Source organism: Venturia canescens, chromosome 3 (assembly GCF_019457755.1).
Source record: "Venturia canescens isolate UGA chromosome 3, ASM1945775v1, whole genome shotgun sequence".
Classification (NCBI taxonomy): Eukaryota; Metazoa; Arthropoda; class Insecta; order Hymenoptera; family Ichneumonidae; genus Venturia; species Venturia canescens.
The window spans coordinates 10,857,012-10,876,835 of record NC_057423.1 but is presented as its reverse complement, the minus strand read 5'-3'; the positions used below and the strand labels follow the sequence as shown (position 1 = coordinate 10,876,835).

Below are 19,824 nucleotides of genomic sequence, written 5' to 3'. Positions count from 1 at the left end.
GAGATCGTAAAGAAAGTCGCCGGTACCGATGAAACTTAAAATATTTTAATTATTTACATCCAAATATCATCGTATAACGAATCGAAAAGAAATTAGAGCAATGGCACTATCGTTAAGGCTTACCTTGAGAATTTCCCTTAAATGGTCCAAGTGGATCTAACATTTTTTATCCCTTCTTCAAGTATGTACAATCGTCTACACGATGACAGAGTTTTTATTGTATTTCTGCTTGTACGATCAAGATTTTTTTGTTTGATACTTTCAGCCTCGTACAAAAACAAGACTAGAAAAATAATTTTTATATTTCTATGAAATGCAGCGATGGAATCGGGCATCCGAGGACATGTCCGATCGCACGAATAACATCTGGACAGTATACAGTTGAAATTTTTAAGGCACGTTCGTATAGAAATGGGCAGCTTTTAAGTTTTTACGAATTTTCGTACTTGTTACGAGTGTGGTTTTTTCGAATCCCTAAAAACTGCAAAAGCAATGGTAACACAAGCTTGACCGATATTGGCATCGATATTTTCACTGGGTTGGAGCTATTCAGAAACTCAGTAAAATTGTCTCCCGCTCAGTGATTCGTGAGCGCGCCAGTGCATGACTAAGCGATCACCCATCAAAGTAGTGGCTCCGCCTGAGGCCGATTGACTCGAGAGATGATCTGAGCCAAACACGGAAACTGTTTCTACATATTTTTTTCATTCTAAAACTCCGATGATCTTTTGCCCAAAGTGCACTGCAGTTATTTACTGCTTAATGAATAAAATTAATTTTGTTGCGTTAAAAAACGAGAAAACTTGCGATGAACAACGTCAAAGGCTCCTCTGCAAATGAGAATTTACTGAAGATATAAAAAGATTCAACGATACCGTGGAAAATGGGAAATTATAACTGTTCTCTGTAAGAAACACGTGCGAAGAATTCTCAATTTATAGTATCCAAGATTTCGAATGGAAAATCGCATTCGATTGATGTATAGAATTTAATAAATGTAGAAAAAATGCTCGAAAAACTACGTGACTAAAGATTACTTAGTTAGGAACTAAGTAATTCAGATTAAACAAAATTGTTCAAGTTCACAAAGATAATCTGTAATGACATAAATATTTATTTACAGCGGATGTCATAAGCTAATTCACTTACAAACTTTCTTTCGTACAAACAACAATTCTATATTTACATTGGAAAATCGAATTTGAAAAAATGTACATATAGTTTTTGAACATGTATAAAAAACGAGTATTGGTTTTTTTTTTTAGCGATGCCATACTCCCAGGGTCGCCGAAGCAAAAGATGAAATTTATTCGACAGCCAGTCCAAAGTTCTCTGGCTGCAAGGTTCCTTTTTTGCTTCTCTTGGCTGAATCCTCTAAAAATCAGGAACATAAAAATTAATTTGGGGGAAAAAAGGGAAGAAAGTAGGACAGGTCGCGCCGTAGATTGGGAATGTTGAACGATACGCGTGTGAATGCGAAGGGGTGATTGGAATTCGCGAATACCTTGGTGAAAATGTTTTGCTGTTCGCTTTCTAATGTCATCGACATCCTCCTCTGCCTGCGCCCATTCCAGAGCCAATCTTCTGCCATACAAATGGGTGCTCTGGCACAAAGCCTTGAAAGCTCGCTAAAATTATAATGACGTCTCAGTCGTTTTTTCTTCAACATTTATTGCATACTTTATTGTATAGAAGAGTAAATTCGAACCTTCGCATCGCTTTTCGTGTAATATTCGACGAAGGCAAAACCACGATGCTTCTCAACGCCTACCAACTTCTTCGGTAATCTTACTGCTTTTATTTCGCCGAATGCCCTGAAAAATAGCCATTCGATAATCCCATCGATTTTCGAAAGTTACTTCAGCAGTGCGATTATTTATATAAAATACTATTTAACGCTTACTTGAACAATTCCGTTATCTCACTCGCATTCGCTTGGAACGGAATGTTTCTTATGAGAATTTTCGTCCCCGTCTGAGCCGTAATCTTCGATGTCTTTTTCGTCGTAGTCACGTCAGTGCTGTGAATAACACAATTTTTGTTGAAATAATTCGATGGATTAACGAAAGGTTTATTTCGCATCGTCGTCGGTTATGACCATAAGCACATTTACCCCATAATGACTTAATTCAGTTTTTTTTTCGATTGTGTATTTATTATTTTATATTAGTGTAAAAAATTTAATGAAAAAAAATATATATTCAACAAAATATCTTTCTTTCGTAAACCATGTAAAATAATATAATAGTTTATGTATGCTCATTGTGTGTAGGGCAATGTAGATTGACACAAAAACTGATAAAATATAAATATTTAAACTCACCCCAATGTTCTTTCTGATCGTTTGAGTTCTAGCGTTTTGTCTTCAAGTACTGTCATTTGTAATTCTTTTAATGCTCGATCAGCATCCATTTTGTATTTGTATCGAACGAAACCATAACCCATAGACAATTTTTGTCCCGGATTGTTCGGATCTTTTTTCATTGCAACTGTTGCGTAATGAAGTTTGCCGCATTTTGAAAAATACTGTAAAATGGAATCGACATTAATTCTTATGTTAGTTCTGTAGTTTCCTCTTGAATGAACAAAAAAGTTCAAACGCAATCATTATGAACCGATTTCTAAATTTGGAATTCGATTGACCTCATAGTTGTCAATTGAATTCCAGCATTTTTCGAATGTCTAAGCACGCTTTAAATAGTGTTACTGATGTACACGATTTTTATAAGCTCTGCTAGATGAAAAACGATTTTCAGGCGCAAAAGAATCGTTCGCGTTCATAAATGAAAATTTTTTCAGTTTCCACGCAAGTATGATAAAAAAAAATGGATTCGTTAACATTGAAAATTTCTCGGCCAATTCAAGAGTTATTGGCATTGAAATGTTTCCGAAATTTTCAAATGAAATTTTCCTGGAAATTTTTGTGACTGGAGTATATGAGATAGAAGTAAAAAAAAATTGGTGATCAAATTTGTTTTATGGGTATTATTTGTAGAAAAAAAAATCTAAGAGAATTTTTAATGCTTGATGTCGCGGGATACGTAAAATCACATGGAACAACCGCAATTATTTGATCATGGTTTCTTACATTTTTCAATGATTCGTCGGTTGTTGAAAAGTTTAAATTTTTTACGAACAGCGTTGTATCGGGTTCTGGCTCATCCTCATCTTCCCCTTCTTCATCGATACTGGCCTCCATCGGTGCAGAATCACCTTTTTTTTCATCTGCATTTTTTTCTATACGAGACTTGTCGGATCCTTGGAGTTTTTGTCCAACAGGTTTGGCAGGAGCGTTGAAACTTTTGTCCGGTGCCCATTCCAGATAAAGAGGCAAATGTTTGAATTTCGTGTAAGCTAATTTGGTAAAAGCTTTTCGAGCTTCTGAAGGCTCCAGAAATTCCACAAGAGCTTTGGAAACATCGCAAATTAATTTTTCATAGAGAATAGAATAAATTTAAAGAAGTCTAATGGTTTGCTCAATTTTTCATCTAATTTAAAAGAAAATGGACAATTCAATAATCTAATGAATAAGTAAGAAAAGTAAGGATCCAATAATGAGACGAAAAGTAAGAAATATAAAAATATTCGAAAATATCAAATTCTTTATCGATTTCGAATAGAAGATCAAGATTTTATAAGTGCTACGGGTTTGTTTTTACCTGTAATTCCAGATGGTGGCATAACAACACGACCAAGTTCACCGAACTGAACGAATTTTTCTCTAATTTCTCGAATGTGAGTCTCAGACGGAAGATTTTTAACGAGAATGATATTTTTCGATCTTTTATCAGGTGCTTGGTTAAAAGCATCCAAACGTACGTTATTTTCTTCTAGAAATTTTCTCGTTGCCTCGACCAGCTGTGTCTCTCCGAGTGCCAATCTCACAGCTACGCTAGTACCTTTACCACCGTCCTCTAATACTTTGTCTTTTGTTGTGCCGTAAGTCGATGCAATTGCATCGACAACTGCATTTTGTCCGAGAAAAAGTGTATTCCAATTGTGCGATGATCCAGCTGTTGCTTTCTTCTCCAATTCTTTTTTCTGTTTATAACTCAAGCCATCTGTAAATTTGAATAGCCAATGTTGAATTAGTATGTTGACAACATAGACTAAAAGTACCTGCATACAAAGTTCGCTCCACCATATTTTCAGAGTAACTCTATGAAAAGGAGCATCTTCATATTTTCAGTCACCGATTACATAGAGTTTACGTTACGTATTTCTTAGTTTCGTTGAGCAATGATCTCCCTCGTCTCGTTTTACCATAATTATACAGTACGACAAATTTCTAGAAACTTTCGAGAACCAAGTTCTGTTTTTACTTATATTAATCGAATTTATTAAATTTACGAAATAGATACTAAAGTAATGCGATTCTAAAATAATACAAGCTTGTGGAATATATTTCCAAAAGTCCCCAAGTCATAGATTAAACAAAGGTTTCAAATGTCACAAAGTGAATCGGATTTTGTCGATTTTGGTCGACTCCATTCGGTGTACTTCGTAAGAATTAATTGAGGAATAAAATATGAATCCGCAAAAAATTGGCCCTGTTACCTTGTTCAAGTAAATCTGTGGCAGATGGTTTAGCTTTGCCAGGCAACAAATGTAGCATTCTGCCATCGAGAACAGAACCGTCCAATTCTGTATAAGCTTTTGTTGCGTGCTCTGGCATCATAAATGTTACAGTACCAAAACCTTTTGGTTTTCTTGTTGTTTTGTCGATGGGTAAATTAACTTCGGAAAGTGGGCCGTACTTTTCGAAAATATTTCTAATTTCGTCTTCGTTAGTTGTATATGACAAATTTCTGAGAAATATTCTACCCGATTCAGCAATACTCTCTTCATTTTTGAGCGCATCTTCTTGTTTTTTCCATCTCGGATCGCCGTTACTTTTTTCGTTGTTGTTAAATTCAACTTCGTTATCTTTCGCTTCGTATTTCGTAACAAACAAACGTTTACCTTCGAGAAAACTTTTGTTTTTATTTAATGCTTGTTTCATGTGTATTTCTGTCTTGAAGCCGACATAAGCGATTCCCTTAATTTTTTGAGGTACCCTTATGGAGCGAGGCTTTAGAGGATGGAAAAATTGTTTTATGTGCTTTTTCTTGTGATTAAATCCTAAGCCTCGAACTTTAACGGTGAAAAATTTTTTCGGTCCGTGATCCGTTTTATCCACAGCCTCTTTGATAGAAGACACTTTTTTGTTATTATTTTTCAGTGCTTTCATGTACTCGAGATCGGATAACTTCTTATCAGCAATTTTCTCTTCTACTTCATTTCCTTCTACTCTGTCCTCATCTATGGATTCTTCTGATTCCGAATCCATGTTGTTTGCTGTGTTCTCATCATCGTCATCAGCCTTCTCAAGCGATTTAACCGCGTCATTGTCCCAAGCCATTTTAGCTGTTGGTCCTGCATGACTTTCCAGAAATTCGCTAAAGAGAGGATCATCTTTGTGCTGCAATAAAATTCATTTTCTGTTTCAATTATTTGGTAAATGTGTAGAAGGAAATGAAAATCTTCTCCATTTACTGTGACAAATCAACATGATAGATTGTGTTTTTCAAAATTTTCTTTCCACTGTACATGATAATGTACACTGTGAGCTGAAGCTTGAAAAATCGAACAAGATATCAATTTAGGATGTATATGCGCGTCGTGCTAGTCAATTGACAGGCTTTCCATACCTTTTCAAAGGAACTCCCTGGTCATTCATATATAGCACAATATTTGCAGAAAGGCGTTATCTTAATTTTTTAATCGTAAATAACGTTTAACTTGAGTTCATTGCAGAACATATTTCATTTCGAGTCTTCATCATGATACGATAGTACATTGCGAAAAGGGAAAGTTTGACAAAGTTGAATGTAGTCTGTTGACAGATTAGATCAGAGATCACCATATATAACCCTAAAAAGTACAGCTGTCAATTCCATTGAGAATGTGATATAGGTTGCGCTGTACATGACAAGTGATGTATGGGCCTACAAAATTTGAAAATTCTGTAACCATTTCTCGTTTTCAACTTAATATTTCTGATTTAGATGGCCGTTGATCCCCTTTTTTAACATATCACTAGATTCTCCATGACTCAATTCATAAAAGAAATGGTTTTCAACTTTGACGTATAATTTAGAAATACATCAAATTTTGAGTTGAGGATGGTTGAAGGGGCCAGTACATCATTGTGGCCATAAGCGACATGTTAATGTACTTTTCGACTGTTAATATTTCAATCGAACAGTTGATAAAGGGTCTTGAAATTTCACAGGTGTAGAAAAGAAATCTTGGATTGTAAGACATGAAAAAATTAGAGTGTTATCTAAAAACAACCCTTGTGCTTGTACATCCTTAATATTGGCACTTTTTGAATTTTCCAGAGTCAATAAATTCTGATTTCTCGTTACAGCAAAGTACTAATCCTCTCATCAGGCACTGATCAAAAAACAAGTTACTGGAGAATGTTAACCTTTAGAAGACCGGCATTTGAAAGTCGAAATCGCCCTTGAAAAGTGCTCAAATTAGTGTCTGGTATCACGTATCAACTATATACAAAGTTCATGTCACAGGGTGAGCCGATATATCGGCTTTCCGCTCTTCTACAGGTTAAAGCACATAAAAGAAAACACTCATGAAATAATTACTTGAATTTTTCAAATCTATCAGCGATCTTCAAGACTTAGTTGTAGTCAAGCATGTATAAAGTACTCAACATGTTTTGAATCTTAATGTACCCAATATATTGTAAGTAGCCCATTATAGTTGAAACATTTGGTTTTTGTACGACAGATTTTTCATGTATTTGACGTATGAGAAAAAATCACTAGTTACATGAGCAACCAGTTTGCATAATATACTGGAAGAAGACTGTCCTTAGACATTTTCAACCCGATTCGCAAATGTTCAGTTGAGGTATGAAAAAAAAATTTTACCTTTGCTAGTGCCTTTGCAATTTCAGCATTTTCCTTTTCCTTTTTTTCCTTTTTCTTATTTTTCTTTGATTTGTCCTTAATCAAAGTTTCTGAATCAGGCTGTGATTCATTTTCAGTTAATTTTTTATGCGTCGAGCTGTCAATGGCATATTTACTCCACGATTTTGGTTTGGCCGCATCACCTGTGATAAATCAGTCTAATTTATTAGTGCAAAAGTGAGAAAAAATATTCAAATGAATCTTGGAGTACCCAATCCAGTGCACAATTCCACTGATATTTTGGAAGTATCGATGCAAGTTTTGTCAAAATATTCAAGAGCAAGTTTAGCCTGATCTTCAGTCTTAAAACCAACGAAACCAAAACGGCGAAATTTCCCATCTTTTGTATGTTTTAATTGTACATCAGTAACTATTCCTTTCTCGCTAAAAAGCTCTTTGAGCTTTGTTTCCGTGACCTGAAATTAAAATTAAACACAGTAGAGCAAAATTTTTAGGTTAAAAAAAAAAGAATAGTCGAATTCAGTGACAAATGAAATAAACTCCAGTTGATTAGAGGTGTACTTACATTTTTAGGCAAATTTTTAACAATCAAACGCGACATTGTTGTTTGTCAATAAATAATTATCGATAATCGATCCTTTAATATAACACGTGCACAACGTGTGTGGGTTTTGTTGACTAATAATGAATGTCGTCGCTTAGTACCGGTATTTTTCACGTGTGCTCTGCAAGTACCCACTGCGCACACCGGAAGAACTAGGTCTAATTACGTCTAAAGTCACAAATAGTTTTTCGCAGTTACTAAATAATCTATTGACCATTCAACGTCACAATGCGATTATTTGTGACCACCTAATAATTCTACATCGATTTAGCTTCTTGTTTAAACGATTGAATGAAAATAAAAATTGTTCGGCCAACCTTGCCTTAACTTTATTTATTTAATTAAAAAATAAGGAGTGACTACTAAATGTTTAAATTAGATTACTAATCGCTACCAAACGATTCTGCTCCTGCCAACTAGTGCTAAGAGTTTTTTTAAGTTATTGAATAATCTATTGATTATTGAACATTACAACTCATTTATGACCACATAACCGATTCTACATAGATTTAGCCCCTTGTTTAATCGATTGTACGAAAAATCAAAAATGTTCGACTAGCTTTCACTGAAAAGTTTATTTATTTAATTAAAAAATTACTAATGACTACTAATCATTTTTATTATGCCACCTACAACCAAAGATACGATTTATAAAAAATTTAGAAAGTCGAAGTTGTTCGGCCAACTTTATGGAGGTGATCGCAGGTTCTCTCCGGGTACGGTTGGGGTAGCACAGTCGGTCGGTAGGGTAGAGATTTGCCAAGGAAACACCTTCAGACTATGCCAAAGAGAGAAACGCTGTTCAATTTTGACTTTTGCCTTTTTTTTCGAATTAATTGTTGAATAATGATTGTTCGTCAATCGTTTGTGATTCTTTGATTAATTAAAACATTCGTTTGGTATTATTTTTTATTTGACCAACGAAAGAAAAGTGTTGAGTTATAGCCGCAAATTTGTTAAATTTTTACTCAAGTGTGATTTTTTTTCAACGGCCAATCGATTTAGAATCGTGATGTTCAATAAAATTGAATCAATTATTCACGAATTGTGATGTTCAATAAAAAAACACAACGGAGCGAATGGGAGGATTTGAATGATGACGATTTGTATACGTTTTGCTGCATAATAATATATATTTTTAAAAACTTTCTAAAAGAATAATCACGTGATTCACGTGACTGACTGTAGAAGTGCGAAATAGCTACCAGCTCCTTTGAAAATCTGTATAAAGAAACGAAGATGGATATATTCCGTGATGCAAAATATGTTCAAATAAAGGTAAACATAAAAAGGTAAAACAGAAAAATTTGATGCTAACCGCAGCCAACTGCATAAGGTTCAGAGCGAAAAATCCGTAAGCCGTGCAAATGAATGGCTTTTGCGATCTCATCATAATAACGCCCAACATAACCTTGAAATCTTTTCCACGGTCCATCCATGGACAATTATAAGCAGCTTCCGCCATTCTACTTGACTGCAAATAGAAACGACAGGAAGAAAGCTTTATAATTACCGTCAATAAAATTGTTTTTTTTTTACCTGCAGAGTTAGTTTGTTGGAATAGCCGCAGTATATGAATCCCTGTATTATGACGCTGACGGTGTGCAATAGACTCTTGGTAACTTCTTTCCAATTTCCATACATTATTTCCTTCCAAAAACAAATTATGTAAAAAGCATAATCATGCGGTTGCATACTGCTCTTTGAGAGTTTTTACCAAATATGGGCATTCCACACTGAGGATGGTTGGATGCCAGTTCGGCATGGAAAATATAATCATACAATCATTGCTGGTTCTGACCAGCATTGATTGTTCCTTACCTCAGATTCTAATGTGAGGTGACTGCTACGTTTGCTCGACCATTTTTATATAGACTCGGCAAGAAATATTGAAAGAGCAGAAAAATTCTAGTAATTGCTGCGGGTTTCGAAAGGTTGTAACTTCGTAAAAACAATCATACAGGGTAACAGATGAAAACAGAATTTTTAAACTTGGAGTTGGGTTTTTAAAATTTTTTAAAAATTTTCTTTGAAATAAAATGAAAATAAATGGCTCAACGAACGTACCAACCTCGCAGCACAGGTGCTTTTCGCGATATTTTCAAAGTAGCCGGACATTTTGTAAACTACTGAAAACCCTGTTTTGCTTTTTAAAAAACCAACCAATTATGCTTTCCTGGGAAAGATCTGAATTTCCAAAATCCGCCTTTTATTTGCTGTATCTATTAAAAATTCAAGAATAAATCACGAATTGAAAAGCTTGAACAGCGATACCTCGCGTATCTTGAACTCGGTCAAAATATACCCAATTATCTTGTGTACGAGAACATAGTCGGTTTCGCTCAATCACCCGGGAATGCAATAATTCGTTGAAGTAACCTCGTGATTTTTCTTCTCCCCTGTAATCTATTCCGAGCAATATTCTTTTGATTAGAATTTATTGTTATTTTTATTGTTTCTGCGTATACTGTTACAAATCTATCCCATTGTTTCGAACCCACTTTCCCTTTTGAACACGCAACCACTTTTTCCCAATGCACCACTGTACCGTATCCACCCAAGGGTCAATGGAAACATGAAAAATTTAGCTGATGCAATGGAATCTTTGGGTGGGTTCAGAGCATTTGATGGTCGTGATGAACAAGAAAATGCATCTCAATATAAATTTGGAGACGCAGCGGCATTCAAGGAGTCAAATATCTAATCAGTATTTTCAAAATGACGAAGGCAGCATCTTTATATATCCAAAATCTAACGACTCGATTATAAAAAAAAAGTAGTTCTACCGTTTAGTTTTTCAGATATTGCAAGTTAAAGTTTTGTGGTTTCCCCATCTGAACACATGGTAATCGTCAAACGAAAAATATTAACCGAAATAACTCGAGAACGGTTCTTACGATGTTTATTTTAAAAAACACAGTGTTAGAATATCTTCTGAAGAAAAAATTAAAAAAAAAAAAAAAATGATCTACCGTCTAGTTTTTGAGAAAAAAATGATTGTAATAAAAATCGTATGAGAATTTGAGTGGGAAAATTTCAAGGTTCGCGACAGGACAACGCTGTCGAGGTGAGACGGGCAATGATTATCACCATTATCACTATACTTTAGGACGCTGCGCTCGTCTCAAACAGTTGCCTGTGTACAATGTTGTTACGATTGACGCGCTTCTGAGCGTTCATTTGTATGCTCTTATATGTGCATACGGTATGAAGATGTATTCTAGCAGGGGCGTACGCAAAAGAAAAAATATAAAAATTCCAAAATCACGAGCAATTATGAAATTTTAGTAAAATATCGTTAGCATATATTTTTTTTAATCAATAATTAACGATAATTTGAAGGATTTTTGGGACATATTTCATAACGAATAATGTTCACACAGAAAGGGGGCTGCACCCTATTTTTTATGCGGCACAATTCAATTTTAGATGAACGCTCAATCTAAATATATATTTACGCAGTTAACATACCTTCTGAAGATATCTGGCGCCAAGGCACATATGAACAGCGGTGAATGATAACGTTAGAAAAACGATCGGATTGTAAATGCGCTCGATCATTTCGCAATGGCTATAATGACGCACATTTAGAATAGTTAGAATGAGTTTTTAAAAAATCGGTAACATGCTCCAGCGATGTCATGGCCGATGAATGCAGTGAAAATGATATTAATAATTTTCTTATGACAGATGGTTTGAATTCGACCGATTTTGAGAATGTTAAAGGTGCTTTAGTCCCTTTAAGGAGAGTGGCTAGCGACGATATAATGTTGCCATGCTAAACCATGTTAAATACATTAAGAATATCAAAATGATAAGAATTTAATAAAATTTGGTGAACATATTCTTTAGTGCCAAATTTGACAATACAAATTTTTTAAGATTTTTCTTCTGTACAGTTATCGAGTGATTGATCACTAAAGTTCACGTGTATAAGCATAGCGTTTCCATATACATAGGTATACATTACGAGCATAAGAAATCTGCTTTAATGCGTAATTACTCGATAACTAAGCAGAAGAAAATTTTGAAAAAATTTGTGTTTTTTCGCACTTGATGTTGAAGAATATTATCACCAAATTTGATCAATTTCTTATCATTTTGACGAATGTAGCCACTCTCCTTAATTAAAAATAGATGTAAAGTAAATACGAAAAGTGTAGTTCTAACGTGTGTAATTCGTAATGACGCTTGGCAATCGTGGCTAACTGATGCTTTAGTTTAATCTCATTTGTTTCCTGTTGACCGTTGTCAGAAATGGTAATACGTTCCAAATCGTTCCAAAGAACCTGGCAAATAAATGAAATAGAAAGTTCACAGTGTTTTCAGATATCATATATTATGTACAAAGAATAGAACAGTACGAGAAATTAAATATTTTTGACTTAAATTATTTCCGTAAGCTCTATTCAGGAATTCGTCAAGTTTTTGAGGAACTGCGAGCAATTGGACTGGGATTCACATTCTGTAGCTGACATTATCGTACACATTAGTGTTTTCCTACGAAATAATTTATCGCATCGTAGCGGCAAAATCGGACCTACACTATCCGAGATTATTGGAGTTTTTCGGGCTTCGGCTGGGCACATTTTCCAATCACGCTTTCTTTTTGGTTCGTCAAACATGTTTTCATCGATCACCGACTTTTTTAATTAGTAACTCCTATCTTGAGGGCCCGAATGATGGAACAATATGGAGCGCGTTTTAGTACTTTGTTTCATTGATCTTGAAACAAATTGAAACTAGTTTGAACCGTGTCGGATAAAACGAACATAAGCTTCTGGAGTAAAACTAGCAGTTTTTCAGTTGGGTAATGAGAAAAAAATTTTGCATAAAAATCTGAAAACGAATTGAGCTACTTTTCTGTAGGATCTAGAGTCGCGGCAGCGACTCTGAGACAAGTACATTTATGTTATGATGAGTTGCTGCCAGAGACTCTTTACCGGAGCGATAGCGTTTTTTTCCTTTATCTTAGGCATTAATTTATACGAAAAAAATGTTCCGTAGAATTATAAAACTAAAAAAATGAATAGTACAGTTGTACTGCCGAGGCATTGGATAAAAAACTCTTTCATGGCATGGCTAGGTCTCTATAGAAGTCACTTCGCAGACGCTCGTGGTCCCTTAAGGAGTTTCGGTACAGGCGATACAATGTTGCCATGCTAAACCATGCTAAAAGCATAAAAAATTTCAAAAAGTTCAGAATTTTATAAAATTTGGTGAACATATTCTTTAGTGCCAAATTTGACAATACAAATTTTTTAAGATTTTTCTTCTACACAGTTATCGAGTAATTGATCACTAAAGTTGACGTGTATAAGCATAGCGTTTCCATATATATAGGTATACATTCCGGGCATAAGAAATCTGCTTTAATGCGTAATTACTCGATAACTAAGTAGAAGAAAATTTTGAAAAAATTTGTGTTTTCGCACTTGATGTTGAAGAACATTATCACCAAATTTCATCAATTTCTTAATATTTAGACTTTTGTACCGAAACTCCTTAAGACAAATTGACCAACATTACTTATCACTCATGAAGAATCTCACATATTGAACCCTTGTTGATTTCGATCACTTTTCATCAATTTTGACTGAATATAAACCCGGTTATGTCTTGACAAGTTGAACAAATATTGTTAGAAAATTGAGCATTCGTTTCATCATATTTATAAAATAATAAAATCATTTACTTGAAATTGTAATGCCATATGTGTAGTGAGCTGGGCGAACATTACGTCTGCAGCAATCCAGTAAAGTGCGACGAAATAAATGACAAATTGTTCCCAAGTGACGCATGATACGTATTTCAATGTGGTTCCAGTTGCCCAGGGATACGACGCCGTGTATACCGTAGCTGTATAATCGTACGATACATTCGCATTCTTTTCGTACATTTGATGTGTTAACAAGAGTCTAGAAAAAGAATAAAAATAATATGTTGGATTTCGGGGTAAAAAATAGCACGATAACAAAATTGTGCAGAGTAATATTTGTTTCGTTTCTTACATATACGGTTGTATGGCATAATTTAGGCAAAGTATTGCCACCGTCATGGTGTGGATCTTGGTTACAAAACATGTCGCTTCCGCCATTTTTTCAGTTTCAACGCTGTATCTTACACTTTCCTTGTTCCACATTACGCCCAAACAGCGCAAGAGATTACGAAGTTCTTCTCGCCAAAACCACAGCCGACTACCCTTATACCGAATAAAAAAATATGTTCCCCGAACTTTTCTCCATATTGTTTTGAGGTATCTTTCAAATTTATTACTAGTGGACTATATTTTCTTTCGTAATTACCAAATCGAATTAGGGTTAAAGAAGACTTAGAGTAGTGAAAACTCTCAATTGAACTGTTGATTCCCTATGCCTATGGTACGAGAGCTCACGGCCAAAGTTTTTGTCCCATAGCAATGCGAATGCGACCAAAACTGCATCAAATTGATAGATTCGATTGTTCTGCACTTCACAAAATACCCGTATCAGAAATATTTTGATTTTGCAATTTGTTCTTTTTTCATTTACCGTCTCTCAAAAGTTCATAAATGGTGGAAGAAAAAACCTCCCCAAAAAATACCAATTTTGAAAAGTGCCGCAAGCCTTTTTCGTGTTTTGTTCGCAATTTTATAAAAATCAAAAAAGGTTTTTTCGTGGAAAATTAATAAATAAAAAAACGATTCGGGTGATGAAGACAATCTAAAATGCTAAATCGACAATCTTCATGTGAATTCTTCCAAAGCGGAGAATACTTTGTCACTGTCAGAAGAATAGCTGTCAGGTCAGCTAAATCATTTGACATTTTTAAAAATGCACTCAGGCCATATGCAACCTGCAAAATTTCTAAAAACAAACTCTTTCGTCAAGAAATGACGAAATCTATGTACATTTTTAATATCAGACGTATTACCATAATACCGACTGTCTTTTTTTTTGACACAGCAGAAATGATCTCCCACGGAGTTGCTACACTTTTGACCGTTACTACACCCACCTAGTCGAGTTCAGAATCGTATAATCTAATGATTTTATACAGTTGTGGCCGTATTGCTATGATATACGCAGTTTTGATCGTGGGTTCTTATACTACTAGCATCATCGTGACAAGAGATTCCTTGAGATAATAAATTAACGGGTAATATGGAGAAAATATTGAGAATACGCAACGGCCTTCGAATAAATTTATGAATTGCGTTACCAAAGTTGTTTTTAGAATGTATACCTTGAGAAAACAGATTATTCCAGAGACAATAGCAGTCAAGGTCATAACGACGCAATCCGGATCTTGACCCCATACATCGATCACCTTACAAATCTCAAACCATATAGCTGCACCCAAATTGAACAACCCAATTTCAAAGGTTATTGATTCCCAAATTTTGGGTTTCATCCTTTCAGCCGTAAATACATCAGCAAATGAATAAAGTCCTATAATTTGCAATACTGTAACATCGCGTTTAAGCAATGTCTCGAATGATGTAACTTTCACACTGTTACGGAAGATTATTTTTTCCATCGTTTTGACGTGACCAGTTTTATCTAGAACTTTTTTAAACATAAACAAACCACAAATCATATGTGAGTGTTGGTTATATTCTCTGTGATAGAAAGAACAAATAATCCCATCACAGTTACCTATCAGGAACCGTTGTGCTCGAGTTTTTTGAACAGTACGAGCATCAATAAATGTTTCGAAAAAATGACGGTAGTGAATTACAACAAATAATTCATTGGCAGTTAAATGTCTAATTGTTGTTAACGGAAAGTGCTGGGTATAACGAACTATTTTGTATATGAATTCGTCGTTTATTCAATATTTGTTAAAATCTAATAAAGCCCCATCCGTACACCTATAAGACTCCAACCTTTTTATTTTCATCCTTATTCCTACCAAAATGGTATCAAACAGAGTAAAAACCGTAACCTTTTGAAGGGCACATTTTTCTATTAGATAATTTTACAAAACCGAAGATGTCCTATGACTTCCTAGGGTCGCTGGTTACGATTCTGGGATCAGAATCTGAAAATTAAAAATGGCGGGCCCAAAGTGCGACTACTTTAGGTTAAATTCGCAGTTTCTCGTTCACTCGGCACGAAATTCGGTATTGGCAGGGTGCGCGACGAAAGCGACATCTGACAACGACATTAAATCATGGGCAGTCTCCATGATTATACGGTAGAGCCGTAAGAGAAGTGAATGAAATACGAGCATGATTTAACGAAATTTCGACCACTGCGATCGCTGCGATCGATTCAGATGCCCCCACTCTGTACTCCGCTTCTTGCTAATGTGAGTTTTTTTGGGGTGGCTAATTACGATTCTGGCGTCAGAACTGAAAAATTTGAAAAAGCGGACCCAAAATTTTCAAACTCAATTTTTGGAAAATTTAAAAAATTTTTTTGAAAATTCTAGCGTGCCGAAAAATCGGAAAAAATCTATAATAGTACTGGACACGTGAAAAAATAAATAAATCAACAAATATACACTTTTTTCAATAAGTATCTTATGAGTAGCTTGAATAAGTAGCTCGAACCTTCAAGTTACTAGCAGCTACTTAAAAGTATAAAGATATTGCAAAATACAACGGCAATAATAAACCCTAGGAAAAATGGTGATACATATATGTACGGCTGTTCCTCAAAGGGTTGAGATTCCCTCTTGAGGAAAACGATGCGGACCAGTAATTTGACGATCCGTTTTTTTTTTCACTTTACATCACAAGAATTCTAAAAAAAATTCTTAAATCTTACTAAAATCATTTTAAAACGTGGAAAAAATCAAATTTACCACTCAAAAACGCTATAATTCTATAACACCCAAAAACCCCGCTTGAAAACATTTTAAAAAGCAATGTCTCATCTTTCTAATTTTATTCCGACGGAAAAATAGTTAAGGGCGGGTTGTTCCAACTTCTAGATTGCTTATCTGGCGGGTAAAAGCATTGACTTGTAGACCTTTAACTGTCAGATAGGCTTACCTGGAAGTTGGAACAACCCGCCCTAAATGAGTTAAGGCTATCATCCAAGTTACGTACAGCACCAAAATCTATGACAGAATTTGTAGCTAAGTTTTTTTATTGGTAATTCGGAGTATTAATTCTTACGGAATAACTCAGGGACTTGAACAAAAAAATTAACGTATTAACATTAGGAGACCAAATTACTATTAATAAATTCGGAAAAACACGATTTTTTTTTTAATGTAGGAGGTATCTACGTAAGTGACATAGCGTTCCAATATTTGTGATTTTCTAAGTGGTTGTAGGACAGCAAATAGTGTGGACAAAGGATGTAGGACAGCAAAAATGCTCTATGTAACTTTTTTGTCTTTATGGTAAGCTCTAACCTCAGCTGTCAACTGACTATGTCTCATGTGAGACGTAAACTTTTTACACTGCACTACTGAGTCGTGTTAATAACTCTGCATAAAATCCTTTTCGTAATGAAATGAACAATATTATTTAGTATTAAAAAATCATTACAAGATTTCTTAATAATATTGTACTATATATGATTGCCCGTGGTAATTTCTTTGAAAAAATATGGTCAAAGACTGTCCATTGACTAGTACGAACCGCTTTTACATCTTTAACGCTCTTCTTAACATATTACTGTAAGTGTAAGAGTTATTTCAAATTATATTTCCTTTGCGTAAATAAAAAATCTTTAGTTTATGGAAATATGGCTCCCGCACTTCATTCTGCTGGTTTTTCAATGTTTCACATTAGTGTACGCATGGAAGAACTTGTCACTGAAATCACATTCACGCAGACCTCGAAAAATTATGAATTTTCAATGAATCACTTGAAAAATTTCATATTTCGGTGCTAAAATATATCAAAACACACGGCAGTGACTCGACTTCTAGAATTAGAAAAAAGACTCCGTGCGCCCTGTCACGCTCTTACATACGCGGATATGTTTTAATACGACCTACCTCAACCATAGCGAAAAAGAGGAACGAGTTATGTCGCAGGAATTTCCGAGCAAATGTGCTATGCTTCCACGACTAGATCCGGTGTGTAACTGAAAACCCTTCTGAATACGTAAATTTTGCGTTGTCGGAAATTACGTCGTTTGTTGAAATGAACTAGGGGTCACGATTATGTTATTGTTAACATCGCGTGTTCAACTTTGAAGAGGACAGTTTTGATCCTTGGTCTTCACAGAGCCACGAAGAAGCAAGTGGGAAGTAAATTATAGGTATAAACTTTGTCACTCTTACACTATACCGAGAAGTATCGACGATGCACCGTTGTCCATAAGTGACCCTTTATCAGAATTGTGGTAGCATACACACCGTATCTTCAAATACAATAGTGCCATAAATTATGGGTCGCATCTCAAGTGCATTCGATGGGAACGAATTGTTCGTAAAAGATGTAATGATGGGTTACAACGAGAAACTTGTTTCGCAGGAGTTTCAGTATGCGCTTTACCGTCCCCCCTCCCCCTTCGAAGTTTTTTCAATACCGCTTATTATGCTGTTGCACCCTTCTAGAGGACTTTCCGCGAATATCATTGTACGCGTGTATAGAAAAATAAAGGGTATACATTGCATATCTCCCATTCGACATTACACAGGTGTCTTCAACAAAGTTTCAGGCCAAAGATACATGGTTTATCGGCTCAGAAGCTTTTCCTTAGTGGTACGCCTTGTATCAAGACAAGCTTTCGAAAATTCCGCTGGATAAAACGTATTATACACAGTGATAACTACAGAACTCGAGACAAATTGTTTCGGAAGGTTTTTCGAAATTATAAACTTTGTCTCCCTTACATTGTACCGAGAAGCATTTTGTCCATAAGTGAACCTTTATCAGTACTAGGGCTGCCCTCCACATATAAGAATAGCGCCATAAATTATGGATCGCATCTCAGGTGCATTCGATGTGAACGAAAGTTTGTCGTAAAAGAGGTAATAATGGGTTATAACGAGAAACTTGTTTTACAGGAGTTTCGATATGCGCTTTTACCCCCCTCCCCCCCTGCCGGCTCGCACCGTCGTTTTTTCAATACCGCTTGTTATGCCAATGCACCCTTCTAGAGAACTTTTCGTGAACAAAGGGTATACATTGCATATCTCCCATTCGACATTACACAGGTGTCATCAACAAAGTTTCATGCCAAAAATACATGGTTTATCGGCTTAGAAGCTTTTCCTTAGTGCTACGTTTGTATCAAGGCATAGAGTGATGTACAAGTAGAAGCTTTCGGAAATGCCGCTGAATAAAAAACGTATTATACACAGTGATAACTACAGAATTCAAGACAAATTGTTTCGGGAGGTTTTTCGAAATTCGATCTCACAAACAGGGCTGAGATCGGTGGCACAAGTATGAAGCGACACTCACGCAACACCAGTTACCGTGGGCACGTGGCAGCGAGTTAATCACAGAAATGTGTCATCGGCCGTCAATGAGTGATCCATAAGTTATTAAATCGATATATTCGGGAGACGTCGTCTTCATGGACGTGTAATTCTAAATGGAGTTGGATCGGGATTGTCGTTTCGAAAGTATTTATAAATCGAAGGTTTTCCTTAGACGTAGGATTGAATTTCTTTCAGTGCTTCAATATGAGGCTGGTTTTCAGATCATTTTGAGATTTTATCGTTTGATCAGAATTCATTAAAATTTGGATCACGTCCGTACTGTGAAGAGAAGCATGCAATCGAGAAATTAGTGTTATCACGCATCACTGTTTTTGTTTAGATTTTTTTCATTAATTTTTTCATCAGTTGAAAAGCTGAGTCTTTGAAGTACTGTCTGCAGCAATATTTTTTCTTCGCGCGCTACTGCACGATATCGGGACGAAAGTAAAGGGTCAGAGAGTGATTCGAACCGAGCAATAACCGGAAATTCACTGTGATCCCAACTGATCTGGTCCATGGTTTCCGAAGTTTTCGTTCCGAATTTGAATTATTTTATTCATTTTGATCATGTAATTATACGCAATGACAAATTGTCTACGAACCGTGCCCGCGATGTTCAAGGACCGACAAAAAGTTGAAAAGTGGCCTAGTTCAAAAGTTCGTTTACCGGACCGAAAAAAAATTGAAAAATGTATTATAAAGACGCAAAGTAAAGCTCCATGTGTCTCCTTCAAAATGTCGTTTGCAAAATTTCGATATCGCTTCTTTTGATTGAGCAATTTAACTTTTAGTGCGTCAAGAAATTTCAACTAGCGTCCCCATATTTTCGGCCGGTAGTGGATGGGCATCGGCCATGCATACTGTTTGTGTAAAGCACTATGTTACTGGCCGCCACTGTCCAACGTGACG

The 19,824-nt window shown here is 35.5% G+C and overlaps 2 protein-coding genes across 2 annotated transcripts; both read right to left on the bottom strand.

The window, feature by feature from the left end:
• Positions 1 to 1,091: 1,091 nt before the first annotated feature.
• Positions 1,092 to 7,642, bottom strand: LOC122408052 (probable RNA-binding protein 19). The gene is made up of 11 exons (XM_043414593.1): positions 7,501 to 7,642; positions 7,186 to 7,390; positions 6,936 to 7,117; positions 4,558 to 5,461; positions 3,660 to 4,061; positions 3,089 to 3,408; positions 2,324 to 2,526; positions 1,904 to 2,020; positions 1,709 to 1,814; positions 1,505 to 1,628; positions 1,092 to 1,374 (listed from the first exon to the last, which is right to left on the bottom strand). The coding sequence occupies exons 1-11, from the start codon at positions 7,534 to 7,536 to the stop codon at positions 1,307 to 1,309; spliced, it is 2,667 nt and encodes an 888-aa protein (XP_043270528.1). The 5' UTR covers positions 7,537 to 7,642; the 3' UTR covers positions 1,092 to 1,306.
• Positions 7,643 to 8,649: 1,007 nt separating this feature from the next.
• LOC122408057 (odorant receptor 4-like) lies at positions 8,650 to 14,973 on the bottom strand. The gene is made up of 8 exons (XM_043414601.1): positions 14,764 to 14,973; positions 13,551 to 13,741; positions 13,235 to 13,457; positions 11,710 to 11,828; positions 11,011 to 11,110; positions 9,079 to 9,189; positions 8,858 to 9,013; positions 8,650 to 8,760 (listed from the first exon to the last, which is right to left on the bottom strand). Exons 1-8 carry the CDS (start codon positions 14,929 to 14,931, stop codon positions 8,710 to 8,712), a joined length of 1,119 nt encoding a protein of 372 aa, XP_043270536.1. The 5' UTR covers positions 14,932 to 14,973; the 3' UTR covers positions 8,650 to 8,709.
• Between the last annotated feature and the right edge of the window lie 4,851 nt (positions 14,974 to 19,824).

Excerpts from the sequence above, each read along its gene's own strand:
- LOC122408052 (XM_043414593.1), bottom strand. The coding sequence starts at position 7,536 with ATGTCGCGTTTGATTGTTAAAAATTTGCCTAAAAAT. Across the intron at positions 7,391-7,500 it reads TTAAAAATTTGCCTAAAAAT|GTCACGGAAACAAAGCTCAA; the intron begins GTAAGTACACCT and ends TTTTAATTTCAG. Across the intron at positions 1,815-1,903 it reads GAGATAACGGAATTGTTCAA|GGCATTCGGCGAAATAAAAG; the intron begins GTAAGCGTTAAA and ends GCTATTTTTCAG.
- LOC122408057 (XM_043414601.1), bottom strand. The coding sequence starts at position 14,931 with ATGAAACCCAAAATTTGGGAATCAATAACCTTTGAAATTGGGTTGTTC. Across the intron at positions 11,829-13,234 it reads ATATGGCATTACAATTTCAA|GTTCTTTGGAACGATTTGGA; the intron begins GTAAATGATTTT and ends TTTATTTGCCAG. Across the intron at positions 11,111-11,709 it reads CGTCATTACGAATTACACAC|CCATTGCGAAATGATCGAGC; the intron begins GTTAGAACTACA and ends GCGTCATTATAG.